The 27,343-nt window shown below is 46.1% G+C and overlaps 1 protein-coding gene across 1 annotated transcript in view; it reads left to right on the top strand.

Moving 5' to 3' along the window:
* The window catches only part of ADGRE3 (adhesion G protein-coupled receptor E3), a 57,369-nt gene that overhangs the window by 2,066 nt on the left and 27,960 nt on the right, over window positions 1–27,343 (top strand). The window contains exons 2-6 of the mRNA XM_045492280.1: window positions 7,298–7,397; window positions 13,978–14,028; window positions 15,624–15,746; window positions 19,750–19,905; window positions 24,634–24,671. Of these exons, the coding sequence (XP_045348236.1) occupies window positions 7,373–7,397; window positions 13,978–14,028; window positions 15,624–15,746; window positions 19,750–19,905; window positions 24,634–24,671 (393 nt within the window). The 5' untranslated portion in view covers window positions 7,298–7,372. The remainder of the gene's footprint in view (window positions 1–7,297; window positions 7,398–13,977; window positions 14,029–15,623; window positions 15,747–19,749; window positions 19,906–24,633; window positions 24,672–27,343) is intronic.

The raw sequence follows: 27,343 nt of genomic DNA, 5'->3' as shown, positions 1-27,343 counted from the left end.
TTATTTTGGGAGAGGATGCGCGGGGGAGGGGCAGAGAGAGAAGGGGGGACAGAGGATCCAAAGCAGGCTCTGTGCTGACCGCAGAGAGCCCGACACGGGGCTAGAATCCGTGACCTGTGAGATCACGACCTGAGCCGAATTCAGATGTTCGACCCAAGAGCCACCCAGGTGCCCCAAGGTCCGGTATCACGTGCTGCCCTGGTGTCTGGGGAAACTGGGATAGCCTGGATTGACCCAACCATAAGTTTGCCTCCCCAGTCTGCTCCCACAGAAAAGATCCCCTGTGGAAACCATCCTCCTTACCTTGGGGACCAGGCACAGTTGTTGTTGGGTCCTGAGTAGCAGGCTTCAGTGCCCTGCCAGCCTGCAGAATGATTCAGACGAGCCCATCACATCCTCCTGTCGGGGGAGGGGAGCAGCACCAGGAGACCCCTCTCCCTCTTGTTACTACAAAGCCTGCCTAGGAGCCGTGCACAGTGTTCCTGAGTGCAGCCCTCTGGGGCCCTGTGTGGCGTGTGGATTCCTCCTCCCCTGAACTATGAATATATGTGACTCATAAACTACGGTGACTCTCCTCTGGCGTCGGAGGTCATGCCCACAACTGCCAGGCAGGAATCCCTCCCTCGCCAAAGAGGTGAAGAAAAGTCCATCAAAGCAGGAGGGAATGTAAATCACAAATCTTTTTAAAGCACCACTGGGACAAAATAATCAGAATTTCCGGCGTGTTTACCCTTTGACCCAGTTCCAGTGAGTTTTCCCATAGAAATATTTACGCGGGATCCGGGCGCCCAGCCGGCTCTGTCAGAAGAGCACGCGACTCTTGATCTTGGGGTTGTGAGTTCAAGCCCCGCAGTGGGTATAAAGAGCACTTCAATAAATTTTTTAAAAGTTAAAGAAAAAAGAAACATTGACACAGGATCTGTGTTAAAAACATAAGGCTGTTCATTGCAGCATTTTGGGTTACGAGGTAACTGGAATCAGCCTACCCGTGCATCTGTAAAGGACTGAGTAATTCCGTGTAGAGCAGTATGGTGAAGTCATTAAAAGTGCAGTGGTAAAACAGTACTGAATGATGCAGAAATAATTTCACAGTGTATCTTACAACAGCTACTCAAAATACATCAGCGTTAGGAGTTAATTACACGGCAACATCCTTATTTGTCTCCCGTGGCATTTACCTATTCCCAAACTTGCCCTGCACCAACTCTGATTTTATTCCCTAGAACTACTTACATAAGAATGTATTTGGGGGGCTCCTGGGTGGCTCTGGGTGGCTCAGTCAGTTGGGCGTCCAACTCTTGATTTCAGTCATGATCTCATGGTTTCGTGAGTTCAAGCCCCGAATCGGGCTCCAAGCTGACGGTGCGGAACCTGCTTGGGATTCTGTCTCCCTCACTCTCTGCCCCTCCCCCACTCATGCTGTCTCTGTCTCTCTCAAAATAAATACTAAATAAACTTTAAAAAAAAAAAAAAAAAAGAATGTTTTTTAGCAATTAAAGGGAATAATGGGGTGCCTGGGTGGCTCAGTTGGTTGAGTGTCCTGCTCTTGGTTTCGGCTCAGGTCATGATCTCATGGTGTGGTGAGTTCAAGTCCTGAGTCAGGCTCTGTGCTGGCAGCATGGAGCCTGCTTGGGATTCTCTCTCTTCCTCTCTTTCCACCCCTCCCATGTCTCTCCCTCCGCCCTTCCCCCACTCATGCTATCTCTGTCTCTCTTCAAATAAATAAATAAACTTTTTTTAAAAACCAAGGGAAGAAAATCAAATTTTATTAATGCCATGGATGTGTTTTTTCTCCTGAAGAGTAAATGGATTGGCAGGATTTTAAATGTCAGAAAGTTAGGGTTGAGTAAAATTTATCAATCTGACATGAAATCACCAAACACAGAGAAGGCATATCCTAAACATTTGTGGGATGGATGGAGGGATAGATGGATGGATGGATGGATGGATGGACAGAAGGAGAGAAGGAAGGAAGATGGATGGGTGGATGGATGGAAGAAAGGATGGATGGATGATAGATGATGGATGGATGGATGGACAGAAGGAGGGAAGGAAGGAAAGAGAAGGGAGGAAGGAAGTTGGATAGGTGGATGGATGTATGGATGATGAATGGATGATGGATGGATGGACAGGAGGAAGGAAGGAAAGAAGGAAGATGGATGGAGGAAAGGATGGATGGATGATAGATGATGGATGGATGGACAGAAGGAGGGAAGGAAGGAAAGAAAGAAGGGAGGAAGGAAGTTGGATAGGTGGATGGATGTATGGATGATGAATGGATGATGGATGGATGGACAGGAGGAAGGAAGGAAAGAAGGAAGATGGATGGAGGAAAGGATGGATGGATGATAGATGATGGATGGATGGACAGAAGGAGGGAAGGAAGGAAAGAGAAGGGAGGAAGGAAGTTGGATAGGTGGATGGATGTATGGATGATGGATGGATGGACAGGAGGAAGGAAGGAAAGAAGATGGATAGGTGGATGGATGGATGATGGATGATGAATGAAGGATGGATGGATGGATGGATGGATGGAAGGGTGGATAGATGAATAAATATGAAGACCAGGTTCCTAACCCCCATTTCCTATGCCTATTACTAAATTTAGCTTATTAATTCAATAATATCTGTGGACCTCAATTTCCAAATGCAATAAGAATATAATAGTATATTTAAGATAACATAAAAAAGGACTGGTTAATACTCTGTAGGATTGGCCTCGGCTCCTTACACTCTAAAGGTTTAAATCTTCACCCTCAGTCCTGCTTAACAAACCAAACATTTGAAGCTACTTTGAATTTCTTATTCCTTAGTTTTCCCAGAAGGTGGCAGTATGGTGTAAGGACTAAGTACTCTGTATCTAGGTCCAAATAGGATTTAACCGTCGTCATCGTCAATAAAATTAGACTGCTGAGGGATCTTGTTTATGCCTTGGCATAATATTATTTCTAAATCTTGTTTCAGATAAAATCATAAAGAGTTAGGAACCTTGAATTATTTTTTCCTACTTTCTTTTGGTGACAACCAAATAAGGGAGGGATTCTATTAGGTCAGGCTCCCTAGGCTTGTGATTTACTGGGGACTGCGCTCAGGAAAGAGAATAAGGAAAGCAGGCTACGGCAGAGTAGCAACATTTGAGACAGTGGGTATACACAGAAAAAGGTTTGGGTGCTGTGGGTGGGTGTTTCTGGCACTCTGCCCGGGTCCCATCCATCACTGTGCCTGTCAGGTTCTGTCCCCCACGCCACCCCAAGGGGCAGCCCACAGCCAGTGACTGATGGACCCAGGGGATAAAAGACCTTGCCTCCAGATGGATCAAAGCCATGGTGCACCCTCCAGAGCTCCCCCAGGGAATGAAACCGAGGCTAAGACTCCTACTGAGACCACCTCATTTAGCTCCTTCCCCTGCCTATCATGCTTCCTTAATATCCTTCTCCCGAGAGAGTTCTCCAAAAACTCATGGGCACCCCAGCCCCTACTGTCCCCCAACACATCATGTGGATCCCAATTCCTACCTCGGGTTCTTACAGGCAACTGGCCCGAGATAGCCACACTATGAGGAATTTTCTATCAGTTAGTATGGGCTAGCTTTGGGATAATTGTGAAGGTTTTGTGGGGAGGAAGTGCTTCTGGGTCTTGAGGAAGTGCACCTAGCATTAGAGAGGAATGAATTCCAAGTAGAGGGAACAGCATGTGCAAAGAAAAAAGACTTTATGAGAATGGGGATTTTTTTTGTTGTTGTTGTTCACTATTTTATCCCCTGTGCCTAGAATAGAGCGGTGCAATCTGGGGTTAGGGTGGAGGTCAAGCCTGGACTCTGAGGTCTGTAGACACCTGGAGATCCCCATTGTTGAGAGCCAAGCTACCAGCCCCGCCACCACCAAGAGACCTCTCAAGGGCTAGTCAGGATAGTCAGGAACTTGAAGTCACCAAGGGCAGCCACTTCTGAGAGTAACTGATAACTGCCCTCCAGCCAGATCTCTGTGTCATTAAATCAGTATTGATTGAGCACCTATTATGCCCCAGACCCTGTGTGAGGTGCAGGAAATACAGCGATGAATAAACCAAACTAAAGTACTTGCCCTATAGAGCTGGCATGCTAGTAGGGCAGAGAGATAGTAAACAGAATAAGGGAAATAAATTGTTTTGTATAGTAGGAGGTGGTGATGGGGTGCCCGGGTGGCTCAGTCAGTTAAGCAGCCAACTTCAGTTCAGGTCATGATCTCACAGCTCACGAGTTCGAGCCCTGCACCGGGCTCTGTGGTGACCGCTCAGAGTCTGGAGCCTGCTTCTGTGTCTCTTCTCTCTGCCCCTCCCCTTCTCATGCTCTGTCTCTATCTCTCTCTCTCTCAAAATAAATAATTTTTAAAAAAGAAGGTGGTGAGTGCACTGGATAGAAACGAGTGGGGAAAGTGGATGGAGGGGGTGTGTGAGAGAGACAGAGACAGAAGAAGGGAAGAAGAGACAGAGAAAGATTTAGACAGGGAGATCGGGGAGACCTCACTAAAGAGGGGACATGTAAGCAATGACTTGAAGCGAGCCAGTGAGCCAAGTGGTCGCATGCAGGAATCTGGGCGAAAGCATTTAGGTAGAACAGCATTAGGCAGAAAGCGTTTAGAAAACAAGAAGTACAAAAGCCCAGAGGCAGGAGTGTGCCTGGCATGTCCAAGGAAAGGCAAGGAGCCAGGGTGGCTGAGGCAGAGAAAGCAGAGTGCAGGATGGGGGAGATTGGGAGGAGACGAGGGCGAGGAGATGACTGAGACAGATCGTGCAGGGACTTATGGGCCATGGTGAGGACCCTGGCTTTTATTCTAAGTGAACTGGGACTCCCGAAGGCTCTCAGGAGAGGAGGAGCAGGATCTGACTTAGATTTAATAGGATCACATTACTCTTGACCTCAGTAGAGCTTTATTAAACATCACAGCTAGGCTGAGATGGACCAGGAGGAAGCAAAGAGAACCTTTCCAACCTGAATCTAGGGCCAGGGTGTCAGGGGTAGGAAATCAGCATAAGAAAATGAACAAACTGTCATGAAGTCAACAGTAGCAAAGACAGCAGTCTGATAGTAAGGTGAAAAATCTGGGATGGATGGATGGAAGGAAGGAAGGAAGGAAGGAAGGAAGGAAGGAAGGACAGGTGGATGGACGGACAGATGGATGGATGGACGGACAGATAGATGGGTGGATGGACGGACAGATGGATGGATGGATGGACAGATGGATGGATGGACAGAAAGAGTGTCTAGGACCTCGACCTGCAGGAGACTCTCAGAAATAACTGAGAAGACACTTTCAGAGGGTCTTATTTTCAGCAAGAAAACCCCTGGAGCTTTATGCTGTAATTTCGTGGTAGTAAAAACGAATTCTAATCTCATTTTGTATCACAGGTAAAAGACTAGAGGCATTCTGGTTTATATTTATGTGCTCTACGAAGTGGTGTGGGGGTAATAGCCAGCCAGCAGGGCAGGTGGACAGCCTGAGAGAGGAGTCTGGAGAGGTGGACTCGGGCCAGATCAAGTAGACTTTATGAGCCTAAGCAGCACATTTAGCCTGCAAAGTATCCATGGGGCCGTGAGGCAGAGGTGTGATAGGCTCAGATTCATATTTCAGAAAGCTATCCCAGCTGGGGGGCAAAAAATGGGATGGCAGGACAACTAGTCAGGAGACTATCGAAGTGATCCCAGATCAGACATGCCTGAGGGACAGAGAAGTTGAGTGACTTTCCCAAAGTCACACAGCTAATAAGGGGCAGAGCTAAGATTTGAACCCAAGTGGTCTGACTGTGGAATCAACACTCTGTAATAGCACATGCCTGACCATCAGGTGGCACCCCCTGTCTTTCTTGATCCACTCTTGCCTCCAACTATCAGCACACTCACAGAGGACCACTGGGGAGGAAGAATAGGAAGCCCCCCTGCATGGCTGCTTGGCCATTGTGTGTGTGTTGAGGGAGGGGGGTAGTGTATGTTGAGAGCCCAATGAACTGACCATGCAGGACTTATGGTCTTGACAAGGCCAAGAGTCAGCTAATTTCACCATGCTCCACTCGCCCAAGGAAGCCCCTCTGTTCGTTTCTCCCCATCTGCCTGGGCATTCTTGCCCTGTCTCCTCCACTCCCTGCTTTTTAAATTACTTACTCAGGACTCTTTTCTTACTCTACTCTCTCTCCCTGAGCGATTTAATATAGTACCATGACTACGCTTACCATCTAAGGGCCATGGTGAGGACCCTGGCTTTTATTCTAAGTGAACTGAGACTCCCGAAGGCTCTCAGGAGAGGAGGAGCAGGATCTGACTTAGATTTAATAGGATCACATTACTCTTGACCTCAGTAGAGCTTTATTAAACATCACAGCTAGGCTGAGATGGACCAGGAGGAAGCAAAGAGAACCTTTCCAACCCGAATCTAGGGCCAGGGTGTCAGGGGTAGGAATCAGCATAAGAAAATGAACAAACCGTCATGAAGTCAACAGTAGCAAAGACAGCAGTCTGATAGGTAGCAGGGAGGAGAGCCCTCTTTTTTGTGCATGAACCAGATTGACTGTATGTGTAATGAATGTTGAAATCACAGTACCTCAACATCAACTTATCCAAAACTTAACCCTGTCTCTCCCCGCAAAAACCTGCTTTTCCTCCAAGTTCCCTTCCTCTGTAGTTCTTAATAGAAAAGATTGTGTTAATTTTGTTCACTGCTGTATCCCTAGAAAGTAGCACAGATCCTGTCACTTAGTGATATTTGTCTCGATAAATATTTGCCGGAGGAGGGAAGGACTTAAGGTTTTCTCCCAAATCCTGCAATTGGTTTGGATTGCTCCAGATAACCAAATAAGTTATCACCCTGGACTGGATTTTTGAGACTCCAGCCAGATCTGTGGAGTGCCATCTGCTAAGGAGGTAAAAATACCAAGATTTGTGAAAATGACTTCTCCAGTAACTTGAGATACCAACAGAGATACCCTAAATTCTGGCTTACCCAACTCAAAACCACAGCGTTATTTAAGCTTGATTTTGACGCCAAAGTCACTTCCCACTCCTCAGATAATGCTCTGTACCTAAAAGGCATTCCTCTCCTAGGGTCAATTGATTCTGTCGCCCCAAGGGCAATCAACAATAGCTATGAAAACCTACCACCAAAGGAGCATATGAAAATGAGTGCAGAAAATGTACAGAAAATAAACAAAAAAGCAGAACCATGGGTCTGGTGGTGAAAGATAAAAACAAGTTCCCTTTTCTGATAGAAATTTCCTTAGTCAGCTAACCTAAGGTATGTGTATGAAGTCTCCTAATATTTCCTTGCAGTCAGAGAGGTGGTCAGCTTAAAAGCACAGTGAGGAGCTTCAAGAGCTGGCTGGCAAAGGTTACCTACATGCAGGAATGCAAGGGCCATCACTCCTTCCAGGTATGTGTGACCTTGGGATTGACTGTGACCTTGGGATTGAACCGAGCTAGCGGGTTCAACAATCAGCTGTCTTTTCCTTCTCTTTCTTCTGCTCTGCTTTAAACATTCTCTTCTGGGGCGCCTGGGTGGCTCCGTCGGTTGAGCGTCCAACTTCGGCTCAGGTCATGATCTCACAGCTCATGAATTCAAGCCCCACGGCGGGCTCTGTGCTGACAGCTCAGAGCCCGGAGCCTGCTTCGGATTCTGGGTCTCCCTCTCTCTCTGCCCCAACCCGCTTGCATTCTGTCTCTGTCTCTCTCAAAAATAAATAAACATTAAAAAAAAAAAATTCTCTTCTTCCCCTTGGCTTATGGTTTCTTTCCTCACCACCCTGTTCAGACTGCATTGTCAAATATCCCTAAAATGTTCCTGATGGTCCAATCCAAGGACTTGTTCATATTCATCGTCACAGGTTTTCTGTTTGACATCCTCTCCTCCGTGATAATTGCGTGACCTGGCACTGATCCGACTTTTTCTCTACCTCTCTTGCCATTCTCTCCCCCCGCCTCCTTTTTCTTTGTCCTGTGCCAAGAATATGAATAACAAGCAACATTTTCGAGCACTCACTATGCACCTTGTATGTATTAACCCATTCAGTCCTCACAATGGGCCGATGAGGTGGGTACCGGTATTTTCCTCATCTTAGGGATGAGAATAACGAGCACAGAGAGATTGTGTTACCTGCCCAAGGTCACACAGCTTGTAAATGGCAGTCAGGACTCGAACCCAAGCCGCCTGGCTCCAGTTCTTTGCCATTATGCTCCTCCCACAGGATTCTGCTCAGGGACTCGTCTTTCTGCTCCTGCTCCCGGAATCTCTTGATCCTGTGGCTTCAGTCGCCACCTCTGTGTAGACGGTTTCCCAACTCTGAAGTCCCGTCCAGCCTTCCGGCTCCAGATCAAATAGCAATACCAATAGCCATAATATCAATCATACCAATAGCCATAATATCAACCAAAGCTGACATTTATTGAGCACTTACTCTAGTCTCACATCAGGCTGAAATGGTTTCACCTGCATTATTGTACCAAAGTCTTCACGTGAATGATACAAAATACCATCACAGAGAGGTTATGGGACTTGGTTCAAGTCTCACAGCTGTTTAGTTGCAGAGGCAGGTGGTACATCATAAAGTCTATCAAAATAATATAAGCTCTCGGGGCACCTGGGTGGCTCAGTGGGTTGAGCATCCGACTTTGGCTCAGGTCATGGTCTCGCGGTTCGTGGGTTCGAACCCTGGGTTGAACTCTGTGCTGACAGCTCAGAGCCTGGAGCCTGCTTCAGATTCTGGGTCTCCCTCTCTACCTCTCACCTTCTCATGCTCTGTCTCTCTGTCTCTGTCTCTGTCTCTCTCTCTCTCCCTCCCTCTGTCCGTCTCTCTCTAAAATAAATAAGCATTAAAAAAAATTTTTTTTTAAAGAAGAATTGGATTCTAGTGCAAACAAAATGATAGTGGGGACAGCTAGCATTTACGGAGTGATTTCTGCCACACATTACACTTCACACATGCCCTCGTTTATGTCATCACCCCCAACCCAGGAGGTAGGCAATGCTGTCTCCCTGTTTCATATAAGGAATCAAAGCAATTAAACAACTTGCACAAATAGTGCCCAAGCCACTTGACCTCCAGACCGGTTTCCTCATTGACAAAAAGAGTCGGTGGATAATTTCTAAAGTTTCTTAGAACTGTGTGATGCTGGCATGCTCATAACTCTTGGGAAACCCCAATTTTAAGACGCACGCGCATAGTATTGAGCACAGGTTGCTGGCTGGACTGGAAGGAGACCCTGAGGACTAGGCTTGAGAAAATGTGGTGGTTGGGGCGCCTGGGTGGCTCAGTCGGTTGGGCATCCAACTTTGGCTCAGGTCATGATCTCGCGGTTTGTGAGTTCGAGCCCCGCGTTGGGCTCTGTGCTGACAGCTCAGAGCCTGGAGCCTGCTTCCGATTCTGTGTCTCCCTCTCCGTCTGCCCCTCCCCTGCTCATGCTCTGTGTCTCTCTGTCTCTCAATAATAAATAAATGTTAAAAAGATGAAAGAAAGAAAGAAAGAAAGAAAGAAAGAAAGAAAGAAAGAAAGAAAGAAAGAAAGAAAATGTGGTGGTGTCCCGGCTGCCTGAGCCTCAGGAACTAGGAAATGCTTTTCAACCTATATGTTTTACTACTTGGCTCTGTGAGTTATATTCATCATTTGGGCAGGTGTAGTGTTAGGCCACTTCTGCAAAGTAATTATTATACCAAAGTCAGGGGAAGGGAAATTTAAATGTATTAGGAAGTATGCCAGGACCCTGCTGCTAAGCAGTCCACAGCCCAGCTGAGAATATATTCGTTGGACAAACAAAACTATTCAAAATGGTCCATGAATGCGGTTGTGTAAGTGACTGATCACAACGAGCACCCTCTTTAATGCAGGCAGCATGGAAGGACGAACGACAGCCCCCCAAAGATGTCAACGTCCTAATCCCCTGCAGCCTGTGAATATGTCACCATATGAGCATAGGGGAGGAAAAACTTCACCTCTACCCTCTTAGGGTCTCTGGCCAAGAATAAGAATTAAGCTGACATAAGACATTAACAGGAGAGAAGCAGACAAGTTTCATTACCCTGCAACATGTACACGAGAGCCTCTTCGCAAGAGAACAAAGACCCAGGAAAGCGACACCAGAGCACAAAGCTTTTGTGCCTTTTCAACAAAGAAATGACGACTTTGTCAAGGGTCAAGACGGAGGGGTTGGGGCTAGGGATGGTGAATGGTGTGAAAGTGACTAGGAGGTCTGTTGGAGGAATAACTGGGGGAAGCCAAGGGCCGTTCCAATGAATGTGTTTATACAGATCCATTTCAGCGTGCATTCCCAGTCTGGTGGTAAGGACATCCCTCGCTTCCTGGCACCGGGAGGGCACCTCTCTCTCGGGGGAAATGTTACGCCTGATTCTAAGCAGGAAAAGGTAGGTCAGAAAGCCCTTCCTGCAAGTGCTGTTTCTCAAGTGCCTTCCACTCTATAAAATAAGCAACATGCCAAAGCGGCATGTTTTGAGGTGTCATGTCCCAAGCAATGTCACATGCTCAAAGGGACTTTACAGATACGGATTATGCTAAGGATCTTGAGATGGGGAGATTATCCTGGATTATACAAGTGAGCCTCTTATAATCATGGGCGTCCTTTTAAGAGGGTGGCAGGAGACCAGAAGGGAAGGAAGATACTTGACTGCTCGTTTTGAGGGTAGACCGTCAGCCGCAGAATGTGGGTCACCTCTGACAGCCGGAAGTGGAAGGGCACGGATTCTCCCCTAGAACTTCCAAAAGGAAGCAGCCCCACTGATAACCTTAATAGTAGCCCAGTGAGGCTAACTTTGGACGTCTGGCCTACGGAAGCATATGAGAATACACTTCTGTTGTTTTTAAGCCACTAAATTCGTGGTAATTTCACAACCACCAGAAACTCATAAAGGGAAACCCAAAAAGAGGTAGCATTGCCCTCCCTCCCATTCTTAAAGGGTTGTCGCTAGGGCTTTGTCTCCCAAATCCTGCAGTCGGTCTAGATTGCCCCCCAAATGACCAAGTAACATATCACCCCTTCTACTGGACTGTCATATCTGGGGAGCAGCATCTACTGGAAGAAAAGGTACCCTTTCCTCCAGTCGTTGTCACTGTAAACCTGTCGCTGTCAATGGCACCTCCATGCATGCAGCATGTGTGGGATTTCTGAAAGAGAGGTCATGTGGGTTGATAGGTTATCAGCAGGAGCCCAGAGCCTGAGTTGAATCTCAGCTCTGCCCCTGCCTAGCTCTGGGAAGTGGAGCGAGTTACTTAGCCTCTCTGTGCCTCTCTTTTTTTTTTTTTTTTTTTTTAGTATTTATTCATTTTTGAGAGACATAGAGTGTGAGCAGGGGAAGGGCAGGGAGAGAGGGAGACACAGAATCGGAAGCAGGCTCCAGGCTCCGAGCTGTCAGCACAGAGCCTGATGCGGAGCTCGAACCCACAAACCACGAGATCATGACCTGAGCCGAAGTCAGATGCTTAGCCAACCGAGCCACCCAGGCGCCCCTCTGTGTCTCTGTTTCTTCATCTGCACAACTGGGATCATGCTACCAGCACTCATTTCCTGAAGTCATTGCAAAGCTAGATTAAGGGCATGTGCCTAGGGTGCTTAGAACAATGCCTGGCATGGAATGAGAACTCAATTGCCCTTAGATGTCGTAGAGGCTGGCCTTAGAATTTTGTCCCACCCCCACCAAAGAAATCCTCTCTCCAAGACATGGTATCTCTCTCCAAGGGGGTTTCACTGGCGTGTTTATAGGCAGGATGGAGGGAGTGGTTGCATCCCAGGGCATGCTGCCTTTGACTCCAAAAATTCCCTGTAAGTGTTGTTTCACAGCCACCAGCTGATACATGTTCTGGACCTCCCCAGGGAAGCCACACACCCCCATCTTCTCCAGACTGTCGGCCTCAGACTCTCTCAATCCCCTGATCTCAGTCCTCTATGTACAGGAATTGAAGTTCACCCCAGCTCTACCTAACTGGTCCACCCTGACCTACACCCGTCGCCCAACTTGGTTAACAGGGACCCTTCCATTGCCAGGACCCACTTTCTTTTTTAATTTTAGCTTTATTGAGGTATGATTGATAGACCAAAAAATTGCACACATTTAGTATATACATCTTGATAAGTTTGTACATATGTATACACCTTACACCCATAATACCATCACCACAATGAAGATACCAAACATTTCGCCTACAAAAATTTCCCTGTGTGTGTGTGTTTGGTAAGAACACATAAAATGAGATCCATTCTTTTAATGCATCTTGGACTGCACAACACTCTATGGTTAACTACAGGTACTAGGTTTTACAGCAGGTCTCCAGAACTTACCTTATATAACAAAAACTTTATATCCATTGAAAAGCAATTTCCCATTTCCTTCTCCCCCTAGCCCCTGCTAACCACCAATCTGTTCTCTGCTACCATGAGTGTGACTCCTTTAGATATTTCACGTTAAGTGAAGTCATACAGTATTTGCCCTTCTGTGTTTGACTTATTTCACTCAGAATAATGTCCTGTAGTGTATCCATGTTGCCACGAGTGACAGGACTTTCTTATTTTTTAAGGCCAACTAATATTCCATTATATATATCACATTTTCTGTATCCATTCATTTGCAGAAGCCGCTTTCTCAAGGGGTAACCAGAGTTGCAAATAAAGTGACTAGTCACCAGAGCTAAACTTCAACAAGTGGGCACTATAGGAGCCATTGGTTGGTTGTTCCTATTGAAAGATTCCCACACCATTTGTAACCAATCATTGCCCAGGACCAGCTCCCACGACACTCCTGCCCACCCAAATCCTGCCCTGGGACCCAGCCCACCTCCCCATAATTGGGCATCTACATTAACATCTGCTGGAGGGGCGCCTGGGTGGCGCAGTCGGTTAAGCGTCCGACTTCAGCCAGGTCACGGTCTCGCGGTCCGTGAGTTCGAGCCCCGCGTCGGGCTCTGGGCTGATGGCTCGGAGCCTGGAGCCTGTTTCCAATTCCGTGTCTCCCTCTCTCTCTGCCCCTCCCCCGTTCATGCTCTGTCTCTCTCTGTCCCCAAAAAAATAAATAAACGTTGAAAAAAAAATTTTTTTTTAAATAAAATAAAATAACATCTGCTGGAGTAGAGAAGGGGGCCCAGAGTCCATTCTGATTGGCCGATTCCTGCACCATACCAGCTGTTAGTACTATCCTTGCAAATGGAAAATAATTCTAGATATTGGTATGTAATAAGAATGAAAAGAAGGCGAGGGGAGAACTAGCTATCAGAGTGGTGTCGGATTTCTCAGGAAAGGGAAAGAGAAGCCACCCATCTATCCATTGTCTTCAGGTCTTTACCCGAGCGGGAACATGCTGATGACACCACCAGACGCTGGGAAGGTTTGGGGAAGAGGAAGGAGCACTTGATCAGCCACAGTAGAGGCAGCCCACATTTCCCAAGAAGGCAGAAACAGTACTTCCCTTCTAAGAAGTGTTTCTAGAACCTTGCCCATCTTCCCTCAAGAGGAAGACTGATTCTTATCCACGTAAATCTGAGTGGATTGGCGACTTGCTTGTAACCAGGAGAATGTGATAGGAGTGGAGTTTCATGGCTTCCAGGGCCGGATCTTAACAGGACACATAGCCCGTTGGCGGGGAAACTCCTTCTTAGAGTTCTGAACTGCCATGGAAGCTGCCTGCCCAAGGTTGCCATGTTGGGAGGAAGGCCAAACTCCCCAAGTCTAAGGCTACATAAAGGGGTGACAATGCACAGTCAGTTCCCAGCTGCTCCAGCCCCAGCCGCTGCCTAACTGCAACCGTATAAGAAACCCCAAGCCAGAATCACCCAGCTGAGCCCTTCCCAAAGCACAGAAATCATGAGAGATGATAAAATGAACCTTGCTGTTTTAAGCCACTACATTTTGTGATGGTTTTTATGTAGCAGTGGATAGCGGGTACACAGCCCTTGGAGAATTTCCGGGAATCTTTCCACAACCATCTCACAGGTCTCCCTTCTGCTTCCCTGTTCCAGGACTCTGTTTTCTGCTGAGTTTGTCAGAAGTCATGGCTCGGGTGACCAAAGGTAAGTGCTCAACGCCTGACTTCTCCACAGTCCGAGACCAGGAAAGGTGGAGACCAAGGGTACATCTGGGACCACTCACATCCTCCAACGGGCTAGAGCAAAGAGGCTTGTTCTGGGAGTAGAACTTGGGGATGCTTGCTCCGACGCGGGGCTCGAACCCACGGACCGTGAGATCAGGACCTGAGCCGAAGTCAGACCCTTTAACCGACCGAGCCACCCAGGCGCCCCAGGTTTTATTTATTTATGTAATCTCTACACCCAATGTGGAGCTCGAACTCACGACCCCAGGATTAAGAGTCACACGCTCTTCCAGCGGAGTCGGCCAGGCCCCCCTTAATGTATCTTTTTACTTTAGTGTCCTTTGTTCATTTGTTTTCAGTCACCACAATGTGCCCAATGTCGAAATAGAACAGAGGCTAAAACACACAAAGGAAGTGAAGTGAGCACTCCAGAGGGGAGAGACAGAGCAGGACGGTAATCATTTTATTCTGATAATAAGTGAGGCACCAAAACAAAAACAAAAAAAAATAAACAAGATGATTTAAGGCTAACTTTAATCCCCTAGAGATCTCACTAGATTCTGATTCAGCAGGTGTAAGGGTGGGGCCTGAGCTTCTGCATTTCTAACCAACTGCTGGGGGATGCATTCTGAGTAGCCAGACTGCATTGTGGCCCCCATCAGGTTCCCAGTCCCCTCTCCCTGTGAACACCGCATAGGGAGTGTTCAAGATACTTCCTTGGCTCCAATCATTCCCAAGAGGGCCCACCTTAAGATCATTAGCGTATCTCTATCTATTTGGAGTCATACATAGACTTGCAAAGATAATATGAACCCGTATCCGAATATACCTCCTGTGGGTCCCTACACTTTCAAGTTTTTATAATCCTAGCTGATACGTCTTGTGTGCCAGGCACTGCCCAACACACTTTACATGTATTAATTCACTTACTCTTCACAATAATCCATTTTACAGATGAGGGTACAAGGCACAGAGAGATGCACAGACACACGGCTGATAAGTTGTGGAGCCAGGATCAACCCCAGGGTCTTAACCAATCCATTCCCCCCTTTTAAAGATTCTGCAATGGGGGCGCCTGGGTGGCTCAGTGGGTTAAGCGCGCGACTCTTGATTTCGGCTCACATCATGATCTCACGGTTGGTGAGACCCAGCCCTGCAGAGGGCTCTGCACTGACAGTGCGGAACCTGCTTGGGATTCTCTCTCTCTCTCTCTCTCTCTCTCTCTCTGCCCCTCTCTCCCTCTCTCTCAAAATAAGTAAATAAAAACTTAAGTAACTAAATAAGTAAAAATAAAAATCCTGTGCCGATCTTGAGAATAGCACCATTATATTGCATTGAAATTTTTGTGTGAAAATTAATGCCAACACCAGACCTCTGTCATGCAAACGAATCCTCACTCTGTTCTGTAACTTGGGTTTCGTAGCTCTCGTTTTGTAATGTACTTAAGATCTCAAAGGAGGAAAAGGGTGTAGCCTTCCTCATCCTGGAGAGGCCCCAGAGAGGCAAAGCCAAATGGTAACAGATATCTCTCAACCCCGGTGACATCTGACCTGCCCCCTCTTTTCCCTGCAGCAGCTACCTGTCCACAGTGCCCCCAACACGCTTTCTGTGTCCACGGCACTTACTGTACCTGCGACTCTGGATACGCTTCTGACTCTGGGAAGAAATTCTTCACATTCCCCCTTGAGACATGCAATGGTAAAGGGGTAATTTTCAAACCACCCGGTGGCGGGAGTGGAAGGGAGGCAGCATGGGGACTGTTGTGGGTGGCGACTGCCACGCGGAAAAATCTATTGGCTCAACACTCATCAAGAAAGAAATGCTTCCGGGGCACCTCGATGGCTCAGTCAGTTAAGTGTCTGACTTGGGCTCGGGTCATGATTTCATGGTTCCTGAGTTTGAGCCCCGCATTGGGCTCTCTGCTGTCAGCGCAGAACCTGCTTGGGATCCTCTGTCTCCCTCTCTCTCTGCCCATCCCCCCACAGGCGTGGGTGTTTTCTTTCCTCTCTCTCTCTCTCAAAAATTAAATAAACTTAAAAGTAATGTCTTTAAGAATGGGGGAAAGGAGGGAGAAAGGAAAGGAGGAAGGAGAAAAGAAAAGAAAGAAAGAAAGAAAGAAAGAAAGAAAGAAAGAAAGAGAAAGAAAGGAAGGGAGGAAGGGAGGGATGAAAGAGAAAAAGGAAAGAAAGAAAGAAAGAAAGAAAGAAAGAAAGAAAGAAAGGGAATGAAAAGAAAGAAAGGGAAAGAAAAGAAAGAAAGGGAAAGAAAGAGGGGAGGAAGGGAGGGAGGAAAGAGAAGAAAGAAACAAACAAAGAAAAGACAAAAAGGGAGGGAGGAAAGAGAAAAAGAAAGAAAAAGAAAGAAGGGAAGAAGGAAAGGAGGGAGGAAAGAGAGAAAGAAAGAGGAAAGGGAGGAAGGAAGGGAGGGAGGAAAGAAAGAAAAAGAAAGAGAGAAGGGAGGAGGGAAGGGAGAGAGGAAAGAAAGAGAAAGAGGGAAGGGAGGGAGGGAGGAAAGAGAAAAAAAGAAAGGAAGGAAGGAAGGAAAGAAGGAAAGAAAGAAAGAAAGAAAAGGGAAGGGAGGAAGGGAGAGACGAAAGAGAGAAAAAGGAAAGAAAGAAAGAAAAGAAAAGAAAGAAAAAGAGGGAAGGGAGGGAGGAAAGAGAAAGGAAGAAAGAAAGGAAAGAAAGGGAGGGAGGAAAGAGAAAAAGAAAAAGGGAATGGAGAAAGGAAGGGAGGGAGGAAAGAAAGAAAAAGAGAGAGAGGGAAGGGAGGAATGAAGGGAGGGAGGGAAGAAAGAGAGAAAGAAAAAGAAAGAGGGAAGGGAGGAAAGAAAGAAAGGGAGGAAAGAGAAAAAGAGGGAAGGGAGGAAGGAAGGGAGGGAAGAAAGAAAGAAAAAGAGGAAAGGGAGAAAAGAAAAGAAAGAAAGAAAGAAAGGAAGGAAGGAAGAAATTCACAAAATCAGCATCTTCTTTCATTTATTTGGAAGTTCTGATAGACTTTTCCATCCCCTTCACGGCGACCTCCTCTTCTCTTAATTTCATAATCACACATGCGTGTCTGTGCCATCACCTTCCAAACTCAGCAGTTACTCCCCCCGCCAAGATGCACTGTTTTCCCCAGCAAGACGCTTCGTTTCAGGTAAAGGAATGAAGAGCGAACTCACCGTGATGGGCACGTAACAAGCGTAGGGTCACCGCGCTATGCACCTGAAACTAATACGACACTGTGTGTTACCGATACAGGAATTTAAAAAAAAAAAAAAGAAAGCTGCTTCATTTCACCCTTGCTTCCCCTCCCCCAGGAAAGAAGTGAGATCCGGAGAACGCTGTTGTTTCACCCCCCTCCTTAGCTCCCCTGCCACATCCCCGTGAAGTTCACATTTTCTCAGGGTTCCCTGCTCGCCCCTGCTTCCCCTGCCCTGCCTTTGCCCACAGGCTGAGGTTTCTCTTCTCCCTGGTTTCACGCTTGCCATCTGTCCTTTATTTGGGGTACTTTTTCCTGTGCTTGCTTCGTGCCGGGCGCTCTCCTCGCTGTTCACTTTCGCGAGAAGGTTCTATCCTGCCCAGGTGGGGAGTGTTCCGTCCTCTTATCCACGTGATCCATCAGCGACCCTCCCACGGATCACAGAACTGTCTTCAAGCTTGCGGGGCTGCAGAGGGAACGCAGTACCATCTGAGGCTCATTCCTCTGTGGCCACTTCTGTCTCACGCTCACTGAGGTTCCTCGCCGGCTCCCCAGGGAGAACATCCTTACTTTCCATTGGCTTAGGGGTGCGACCTGAAAGCTGACACGGGGAGGCTGGGGGACACGCTATGTCACAGTCTGAAAATTCCCCATTTCGTGTTTGCCAGATCGGATGGGGGCATCCTCACTACCCGCGTGACATTTGGAAAGGGGCTACGGGGACCCTCAGGACTAGAGACATGTTGACTTAATCAAGACGTTCTCCCTCAGTCGGTTAATCTAGCAGGTGTATGACTCTGCCCGGGTTGCTGTAACAAAACACCACGGACCAGGCGGCTTAAACAACAGAAGTTTATTTTCTCGCCGTTCTGGAGGCTGGGAAGCCCACGGTCGAGGTTCTGGCAGTTCTCTTTTCTGGGGAAAACCTCTCTTCCTGGCTTGAAGGTGTCTGTCTCCTTGCTGTCTCTTCACATGGCCTTTCCTCACTGCACACACACAGTGGTCGGGCAGGGAAGGAAGCCCTCGCGTCTCTTCTTCTACAGACACTAACCTATCAGATCGGGGCCCCATTCTCATGATCGCATTTAGCCCGTTCCATCCTTAGACACCCCATTTCCAAACACAGCCACACCGGGAGTTAGGATTTCAACATATTGAATTGAGGAGACCTACAAACATTCCTAACAGCAGACATGGTCAGTATTCCCCTTTAGATGCCCTCAGCCTTGGCCATTCTTTTGCCAAGTCTAAGGCTCTCTCTGGCTACCGGAGACCCCTCAGCTCATGCTCAGGACAGGTGGGAGTATCAGAGAGTAAGCTATCCCTGCAAGCACTGCTTTCCCGATAAATGGTAAGATTGGGCAGACAAAAGCATTATCAACCGTAGCCAGAGCATGGAAAGAGCCCAAGCGTCCATCACTTGATGAGGGGATAAAGAAGATGTGGTATATCTATACAGCGGACTGTTACTCCGCCATAAAAAAGAATGAAATCTTTGGATGAAACTGGTGTGTATTGTGCAAAAGAAAATAAGTCAGAAAGACGTAGATACCATGATTTTGTTCATATGTGGAATTTAAGAAGCAAAACAGATGAACACAGGGGAAGGGGGAAAGAGAGAGAGAAAGGGAGGCAAACCATAGGAGATTCTTAGCTATAGAGAATAAACCGAAGGTTGACGGAGGGACGTGGGAGGGGGTAAGCTAGATGGGTGATGGGCATTAAGGAGGGATGTGCACCGAGTAACGTGTTGCAATGAGCACTGGGTGATGTGTGGAAGTGACGAATCACCAAATTCTACTCCTGAAACCAATATTACACTGTATGTTAACTAACTACAATTTATTTTTTTAAAATTAATTTTTTTTAACGTTTATTTATTTTTGGGACAGAGAGACAGAGCATGAACGGGGGAGGGGCAGAGAGAGAGGGAGACACAGAATCGGAAGCAGGCTCCAGGCTCTGAGCCATCTGCCCAGAGCCCGACGCGGGGCTCAAACTCACGGACTGCAAGATCGTGACCTGGCTGAAGTCGGACGCCCAACCAACTGCGCCACCCAGGCGCTACAATTTAAATAAAAACTTAAAAGAGAAAAAGATTTCGCGGATAAATATCCCAGCCCCCCACCCCTTGGAAAGTGCCTCTGAAGTGTGTGCTCTACACCACCTCCCAGAGGTTCCCAGGGGAATTGAGTCCTTATCGCCCACAATGGAAACTTACCTCTTTATTTTCTGCCTTCCTTTCCCTGTCTCATTTCACCACCTCCCTTCCAGTGTTTTCTGAGATCCCCTCCCACATGAAGTACTTACCCATGAATTCTTATCTCAATGCCTGCCTCTCAGAGAACCCAACCAAAGTCAACGAGGAAAGGGAAGAACAAAGACAACCCATTACCTTGACTGAGTTGTCCTGGAAAGCCAGGACAGACTCTGGTGGAACGGGTATAGCCTCTGGCCCGTATTAGATGCTCCATAAATCTTTGTCAAATGAATGTCTAAATTCCTCTTTTGTGTTGCAGACATTGATGAATGTAAACCACCCATTAGCATATATTGTGGACTTCACGCTGCATGCCAGAATGTCGAAGGAAGTTTCCACTGCCACTGTAATCCTGGGTACAAACTCCTCTCTGGGGACACACAATTCAAGAATTCCAATGAGAACACTTGTCAAAGTAAGAAACGTCTTGTCTTCCTGTCTCCCTTCTTTGTTTTTCATTGAATCTAATGCCGGAAAGTGTGTGTGTGTGTGTGTGTGTGTGTGTGTGTGTGGTGAGGCTAGGACATGTTTCCATTTTCTGGAGGTAAATGGATGATGGAAAGAGGAGGAAAAAAAGGAAAGAAGGAAGTATAGAGAAATAATGGGGTTAATAAGACAAGTGGCCTTTGGAAATGGGGGTAATGAGGTGTTAAGATAGGATTCTTTGAATTGCAAAGAGGAACTCACTCAGGCTAACTTAAGCAGAAAAGATGAATTTATGATAAGGATGCTTGGATGTGTCTTGGAACTCGAGGACAAAAATACAGCTGGGCTTCTGGAATGAACTGAAACAGGGGACTCTAGTGCACACGATCAGGGCACCTCAGTCTCTGATACTCTTTGGGTCTGCCCCTTTCTTCTTTTTCACCACAAACTGGCTTTCTCTGCCTTCTTAGTCCGCAGGACAGGAAATATGGCCGCCAAGTCCAAATCTTACCATGGTTAATGATCCAAGCACCCAAAGATCAATCAGTTGACTCTCTTTTGGATCTAACTGCAAATTGTTTGGAAATGTACCAATTAGTCCAGTTTGAGTCATATGCCCACCTTTGGATCTCTGTCCAGGAGAGGCACCATCTTGTATAAGCATGAGCACTCTCACGGAAACCACATAGACAGGGAAACCTTTGCACAAGAAATATGGGAGATGATAGCTAGAAGAAGCGAGGGGTAGATGGTAGGATAGGAACATCCTGAACTTACCTCCCCCCATGAAGACACCAAAGCTGCAACTACATTAGAGCAACTCTCTCTGAGAGCGACCCGAAGACTAGCCGAACAGCTCTTCCACAGGTAAAGACACGGAAATAAAGCCACATCAAGGAGGGTAACAGCAGCAAAACACGGTCAGGTCAGGAACCAAAACCCCCATTGCGGTGACCCACAGGCTGGAGGGATGTCACCAGTACAAAGGTTCTCCCTGAGCAGCAGGGCGTTCAGGCTCCACATCATGCAACACCCATCTGGAGACCTGCGCCAGGAAGGCAAGCCCCCAGAATGTCTGGCTTTGAAAATCAAAGGGCATATCTATCAATAATTACTTTAAATGTAAATGCTCCAATCAAAAGACATAGGGTGACTGAATGAAAAACCAAGACGCATCTATCTGCTCCCTGTAAGAGACTCACTTCAGACCTAAAGACACATGCAGATCGGGGGCATCTGGGTGGCTCAGTCGGTTGAGTGACTGACTTCGGCTCAAGTCATGATCTTGTGGTTCGTGAGTTCAAGCCCCACATCAGGCTGGCTGCTATCAACTTGTCAGTATGCAGCCCACTTCAGATCTTCTGTCCCCTTCTCTCTTCCCTCCCCAAAATAAAATAAAATAAAATAGAATGGAATAAATTAAAATAAAATAAAATATGAAGACACGTGCAGATTGAACATGAAGGGATGCACAAAGATATTCAAGCAAACGTAAATAAACCAGCCAACCAAAAGCTGAGGTAGTGATACTTAGACTAGATAAACTTTAAAATAAGGACTGCCATTATATAATGATGAAGGGATCAATCCAATAAGAGGATATAACAATGGCAAATACGCATGCACCCAACATAGAAGCACCTAAATATATGAAGCAAATATTAACAGACATAAAGGGGAAAATTGGCAGTAATACTCGATAGTAGGGGGCTTTAACACCCCACTTACATCGTTGGATAGATCATCCAGACCAAAAATCAGTAACGGAACAGTGGCTTTGAATGACACATGAGACCCGGTGGACTTAACAGATATATTCAGAACATTTCTTCCCAAAACATCAGAATACACATTCTTTCCAAGTGCACACAGAGCAGTCTCCGGATAGTTCTCATGTTAGAGGCCACAGCGCAAGTTAGTGCATTTAAGAAGATTGAAATCTTCCAGATTTCAAGATCAAGATCAAGAGTCACATGATCCGCCCACCGAGCCAGCCAGGCGCCCCTGACCCAAAATCTTAGGGACACAGCAAAAGCAGTTCTAAGAAGGAAGTTTATAGTAATACAGGTCTACCCCAAGAGACAAAGAAAAAGAAAAGATCTCAAACACTAAACCTTATACCTAAAGGAATTAGGGAAAAAAAGAAAAGAGCTCAAAGTTAGTAGAAGGACGAAAATAATAAAGATCAGAGCAGATGTACTACCAGGTATTTATCCAAAAGATCCAAAAATGCGGATTCAAAGAGGTACCTGCACCCCAATGTTTGTAGCAGCGCTATCAGCAATAGCCAAATTATGGAAAGCACCCAAATGTTTATCAACTGATGAATGGATAAAGAAGATGTGGTGTATATATACAATGGAAGACTATTTGGCGATGAAAAAGAATGAAACCTTGCCATTTGTGACAACCGTAGATGGAACTAGAGTGTATTATTCTAAGCGAAATAAGTCAATCAGAGAAAGACAAATATATGCTTTCACTCATATGTAGAATTTAAGAAACACCGCAGATGAACACAGGAGAAGGGAAGGAAAAATAAGATAAAAACAGAGAGGGAGGCAAACTATAAGAGACTCTTAGATACAGACAACAAACTGAGGGTTGCTGGAGGGGAGGTGGGGTGTGGGTGAAATGGGTGAGGCCATTAAGGAGGGCACTTGTTGGGATGAGCACTGGGTGTCGTACGTAAGTGATGAATTGCTAAATTCTACTCCTGAAACCAATATTACACTATATGTTGACTAATTTGAATTTAAACAAATAAATTTAATTTAAAAAAATAAATAAGGGGCGCCTGGGTGGCGCAGTCGGTTAAGCGTCTGACTTCAGCCAGGTCACGATCTCGCGGTCCGTGAGTTCGAGCCCTGCGTCAGGCTCTGGGCTGATGGCTCAGAGCCTGGAGCCTGTTTCCGATTCTGTGTCTCCCTCTCTCTCTGCCCCTCCCCCGTTCATGCTCTGTCTCTCTCTGTCCCAAAAATAAATAAACGTTGAAAAATAAATAAATAAATAAATAAATAAATAAAATGATATCCTACCAAAAAAAAAAACAATCAGAGCAGAAATAAATTAAAGACTTCAAAAAAACAATAGAAAAAAATCAGTGAAACTAAGAGAGGGTTCTTTGAAAAGATAAACACGTGATAAACCTGTAGGCAGGCTCATCCAGAAAAAAAGAAATTCACTAATTCGTTGAATCAGTAGATACACCTCACAGGGTATAGATTTCACAGGGTGTTGCAAGGATTAAGTAAGGCTTAAATGAAATACTACCATACAGAGCACTCAGGACAATGCCTACAAAGGTTTGCTAATGTGTTTCACATTTCATCTGGTTCTAATATATATATATATTATATAACATATAATTATATGTAAATATAATTATATAATATATAGTATAATTATATAATAAATATATAATATATTTATATATAATAAAATTTTATAATAAAATTTTATATTTATATATTTTTTATATGTATATACATAATATATATATAAACTCTCTGATCCTACTAGGTAGACTTAACCTCAGTCTAATGGTTAACTGGGATGTCAGCATGTGTTGGCCTTTCCTCATTTTCCTAAAATAGAGATGGGGGTCCTCACAAAGTCCAAGAAGCTCCGCACAAAGGTCTCATTAAGGGCTGATAACCAAAAACTGATACTCTTGTTTCAGTTGTCATTCGCAGCCAGCCTGAATTTTAAAACCAGAAGTATCTCATTTCCTGTCCCCTCGGCCATTGCGGTTATTTTTGTCCAGCCAACACTGAATTAAAGAATCTAGAGTTTACGTTTTCCTGCTTCCTCAATGCCAGAGTATCTCTACCCCAGCAATAGTGATATTTGGGGTCCAATAATTCTCTGTGGTGGGGAGCCACTGTGTGCATCGTAGGCTGTGAGGCAACTTGCACCCCCAAGCCTCCACCGCTAGGTGCCAGTAGCATTCCCCATCGCAAGTTGTGATGGCCAAAATGTCTCCAGCCATTGCCAACATCCCCTGGGGGCAAAATCACACCCCCCCGCCCATCAAAAAACACTGCTTTCCACCAAGATAAGGAACTTGACTCTGATCTCTCAAAAGAGCACAACCTTGTCCGTGAACATAAAAAAATTGAGTTCAAAAGAAAAAAAAAAAAAAAGAACAAAAACCAGACTCTTAACTGTAGAGAACAAACCAGGGGTTGCCAGAGGGGAGGTGGGTGGGGGGATGAGTGAAATAAGTGATGGGGATGAAAAGTACGCTTATCCTAATGAGCACTGAGTAATGTACAGAATTGTTAAGTTGGTATACTGCACACCTGAAGCTAATGTAATGCTATATGTTAACAATACTGGAATTTAACAGGTAATAATAAAAATTTTTTAAAAATAAAGAAGGGCCGCCTGGGTGGCTCAGTCGGTTAAGCGTCCGACTTCGGCTGAGGTCATGATCTCACAGTTTGTGAGTTTGAGCCTGGCATCGGGTTCTGTGCTGATGGCTCAGAGCCTGGAGCCTGCTTCGGATTCTGTGTCTCCCTCCCTCTCTGCCCCTCCTCTGCTGGCGCTCTGTCTCTCTGAAAAATAAATAAACAAAAAAAAAATGTTTTTAAATAAAAAAAAATAAACAGCATGGGTTTAGACCTTCTAGGTGCAAAGTTTTCACCCTGCCCGTCCACCTCTCCACCCTTTCACTCTCAGTTCCAGCAGTAACTTCCCTTTATATCTTTTGCAGAAACCACTTCCTCAAAGACGACCAGAGACACGGAAGAGGTGAGTAGAAGTTGAGTCCTGGAACCCAGATAGCAAGTATCCACAAAGCCCAAAATTAGCATGTGGGTGTAGATACCGTATACTATATGTGTGCTAGACATTGTATATCATACATATATGTGTCATATATATTTCATATTACATGTTAAGGTATATAATATATTTTAATATAGTTTTTAATTATAATAGAAATTATGATATAATAGTATGATATTATATGTAATTTATATTATGTATAACTGAAATATGCATATGGGTTGCCATGTTTATCGCTATACGTACATTCCTATGTATCTCATGGCAGAGTTAGATAGAGTGTGTGTGTCCATATGGATGTGTGTGTGTCTGTGTGTGTATACTGCCCCCGAAAGATAGGATCTATCCCAGGCCGAGAAAGGTGGACTAAATGAAACTGTACGGAGACCCAAATATCCAATAGCTTTAAAAAGATGGGGCTTTATTAGTTTCTTTCTTTAAATGTTTTTATTTATTTTTGAGAGAGAGACACAGAGGTGAGTGGGGGAGGGGCAGAGAGAGAGGGAGACACAGAATCGGAAGCAGGCTCCAGGCTCTGAGCCATCAGCCCAGAGCCCGACGCGGGGCTCGGACCCACAAACCATGAGATCGTGACCTGAGCTGAAGTCGGACGCTTGACTGACTGAGCCACCCGGGCGCCCCGGTCTTTATTACTTTCTGACTTAACTAAGTCCAGGCCGGTGAGGCCTTTCAGGGTACCCACGTTCTTCCCATACTGCTGCTCCACCATCCCCCAGCACCTTGTCCTCAATGATATGACCTAAAACAGGTTGCTCCAAAGCTTCATTTGTATTGGTGGGTGGTGGGGAGATAGAGTCCAGGGCAATTTGTCTGGAGCACAGGGTGAAGAGGCAAGAGTTGGGAAAAGGGATACATCTACTCACTCTATAATACGCTAATGAAGTTGTGATCATTTCCTTGGAGAGCTGTCTGAAAGCAACAATCCAGAAGCTGAAGGTAGCCCGGCCAAAAACTAGCTGCAAGGGAGGCTGGGACAACGTGGCCTTCAGACAGAGAACATGGTCCATATAAAATCTGAGGAATCCGGGGTGCCTGGGTGGCGCCGTCGGTTAAGCGTCCGACTTCAGCCAGGTCACGATCTCGCGGTCCGTGAGTTCGAGCCCCGCGTCAGGCTCTGGGCTGATGGCTCAGAGCCTGGAGCCTGTTTCCGATTCTGTGTCTCCCTCTCTCTCTCTGCCCCTTCCCCATTCATGCTCTGTCTCTCTCTGTCCCAAAAATAAATAAAAACGTTGAGAAAAAAAAATTTTTTTTTAAAAATCTGAGGAATCCATTCAATTATTAAAAAGAAGGGGGAGGGGCGGGGCGCCTGGGTGGCTCAGTCAGTTAAGTATCTGGCTCTTGGTTTCAGCTCAGGTCAGGATCTCACGCCTCATGAGTTCCAGTCCACATAGGGCTCTGTGATGACAGTGCAGAGCCTGCTTGGGATTCTCTCTCTCTCTCTCTCTCTCTCTCTCTCTCTGCCTCTCCCCTGCTCACTCTCTCTCTCTCTCATTCAATCTCAATATAAATAAATAAACTTAAAAAAATTTTTAAATAAAAGGAAGGGGGAGGGGAATGGATACTGTAGGCAATTACACGAGACAGACCAAGAAAGTGCCTTTTAGGTAGCAATCACTTAGCGTCTGTAAATGGACTCTGAATGTTAACAAAGGAAGGACCCATGTCTCTGAGAATCTATAGTCTAGCAGAATGGGCTGGTCCCTTCCTCTCCCCACTCCCCACCCTCACCCTGCTCTACTCCAGAGGGACTGCTCACACCTTGACCTCCAAGCTCCAGGCCTCCAGGTACATGCTGCTGTCTCTACCTGAAACTCTGTTCCCAGTACCTCACCTGGCTGGCTTCCTTCCTCTCTTCTCTGCTCAAGACTCAATTCAAGCATCACATCCTCCTGGATGGCCTCTCTAAGCCCTCCCATATGAGTTAATACCCCCTTCCCCAGGTTCTTCTGCTGGAGGGATGGGGAGGTCAGAAGTACGGTCAGAGGTTCAAATCTCAGCACTTCAGTGGCAAGTGACATGGGCAAAATGACACAACCTTTCTGTATTAGCCAGGGATTTCCAGAGAAACAGAACCAACAGGGGACCCAGAAGAAAGAGATATGTTATAAGGAACTGGCTCATGCGATTATGGAGCTCCCCATGTCCCAAGATACGCAGTAAACAAGCCAGAGATTCAGGACATCCAATGGTGTTGTTCCACTTCAAACCCAGAGGCCTGAGACCCAGAAGAGCTGACGTTTCAGGCAAGCATGAAGGAAACAAAACCTCTGTCCCAGCTCAAGGCAGTCAAGCAGGCAGTCAGGCAGAAGAAAGTTCCCTCTTGCTCAGACATCTTGTTCTATTCAGGCCCTCAACCAATTGGACGAGGCCCACTCACGTTGGGGAGGGCAATCAGTCCATCTACCCATCCAAATGTTCATTTCATCCAGAAACACTCTCACAGACACACCAAGGGTCATGCTTGACCAAATATAGCTGGGTACTCTCTGACCCAGCCAAGTTGACACACAAAATTAACCATCACACTCTCCAAGACTGATTTACTCATCTGTAAGATGGGGTAATAATGGCCTCTACCTCCTTGGAAGGATGGAAAGGTTAAATGAAATAATACA

The sequence above is a fragment of the Leopardus geoffroyi genome, chromosome A2, assembly GCF_018350155.1.
Source record: "Leopardus geoffroyi isolate Oge1 chromosome A2, O.geoffroyi_Oge1_pat1.0, whole genome shotgun sequence".
NCBI lineage: Eukaryota > Metazoa > Chordata > Mammalia > Carnivora > Felidae > Leopardus > Leopardus geoffroyi.
Note: the sequence above shows the minus strand (reverse complement) of the source record. Positions and strands in the feature narration are given on the sequence as shown.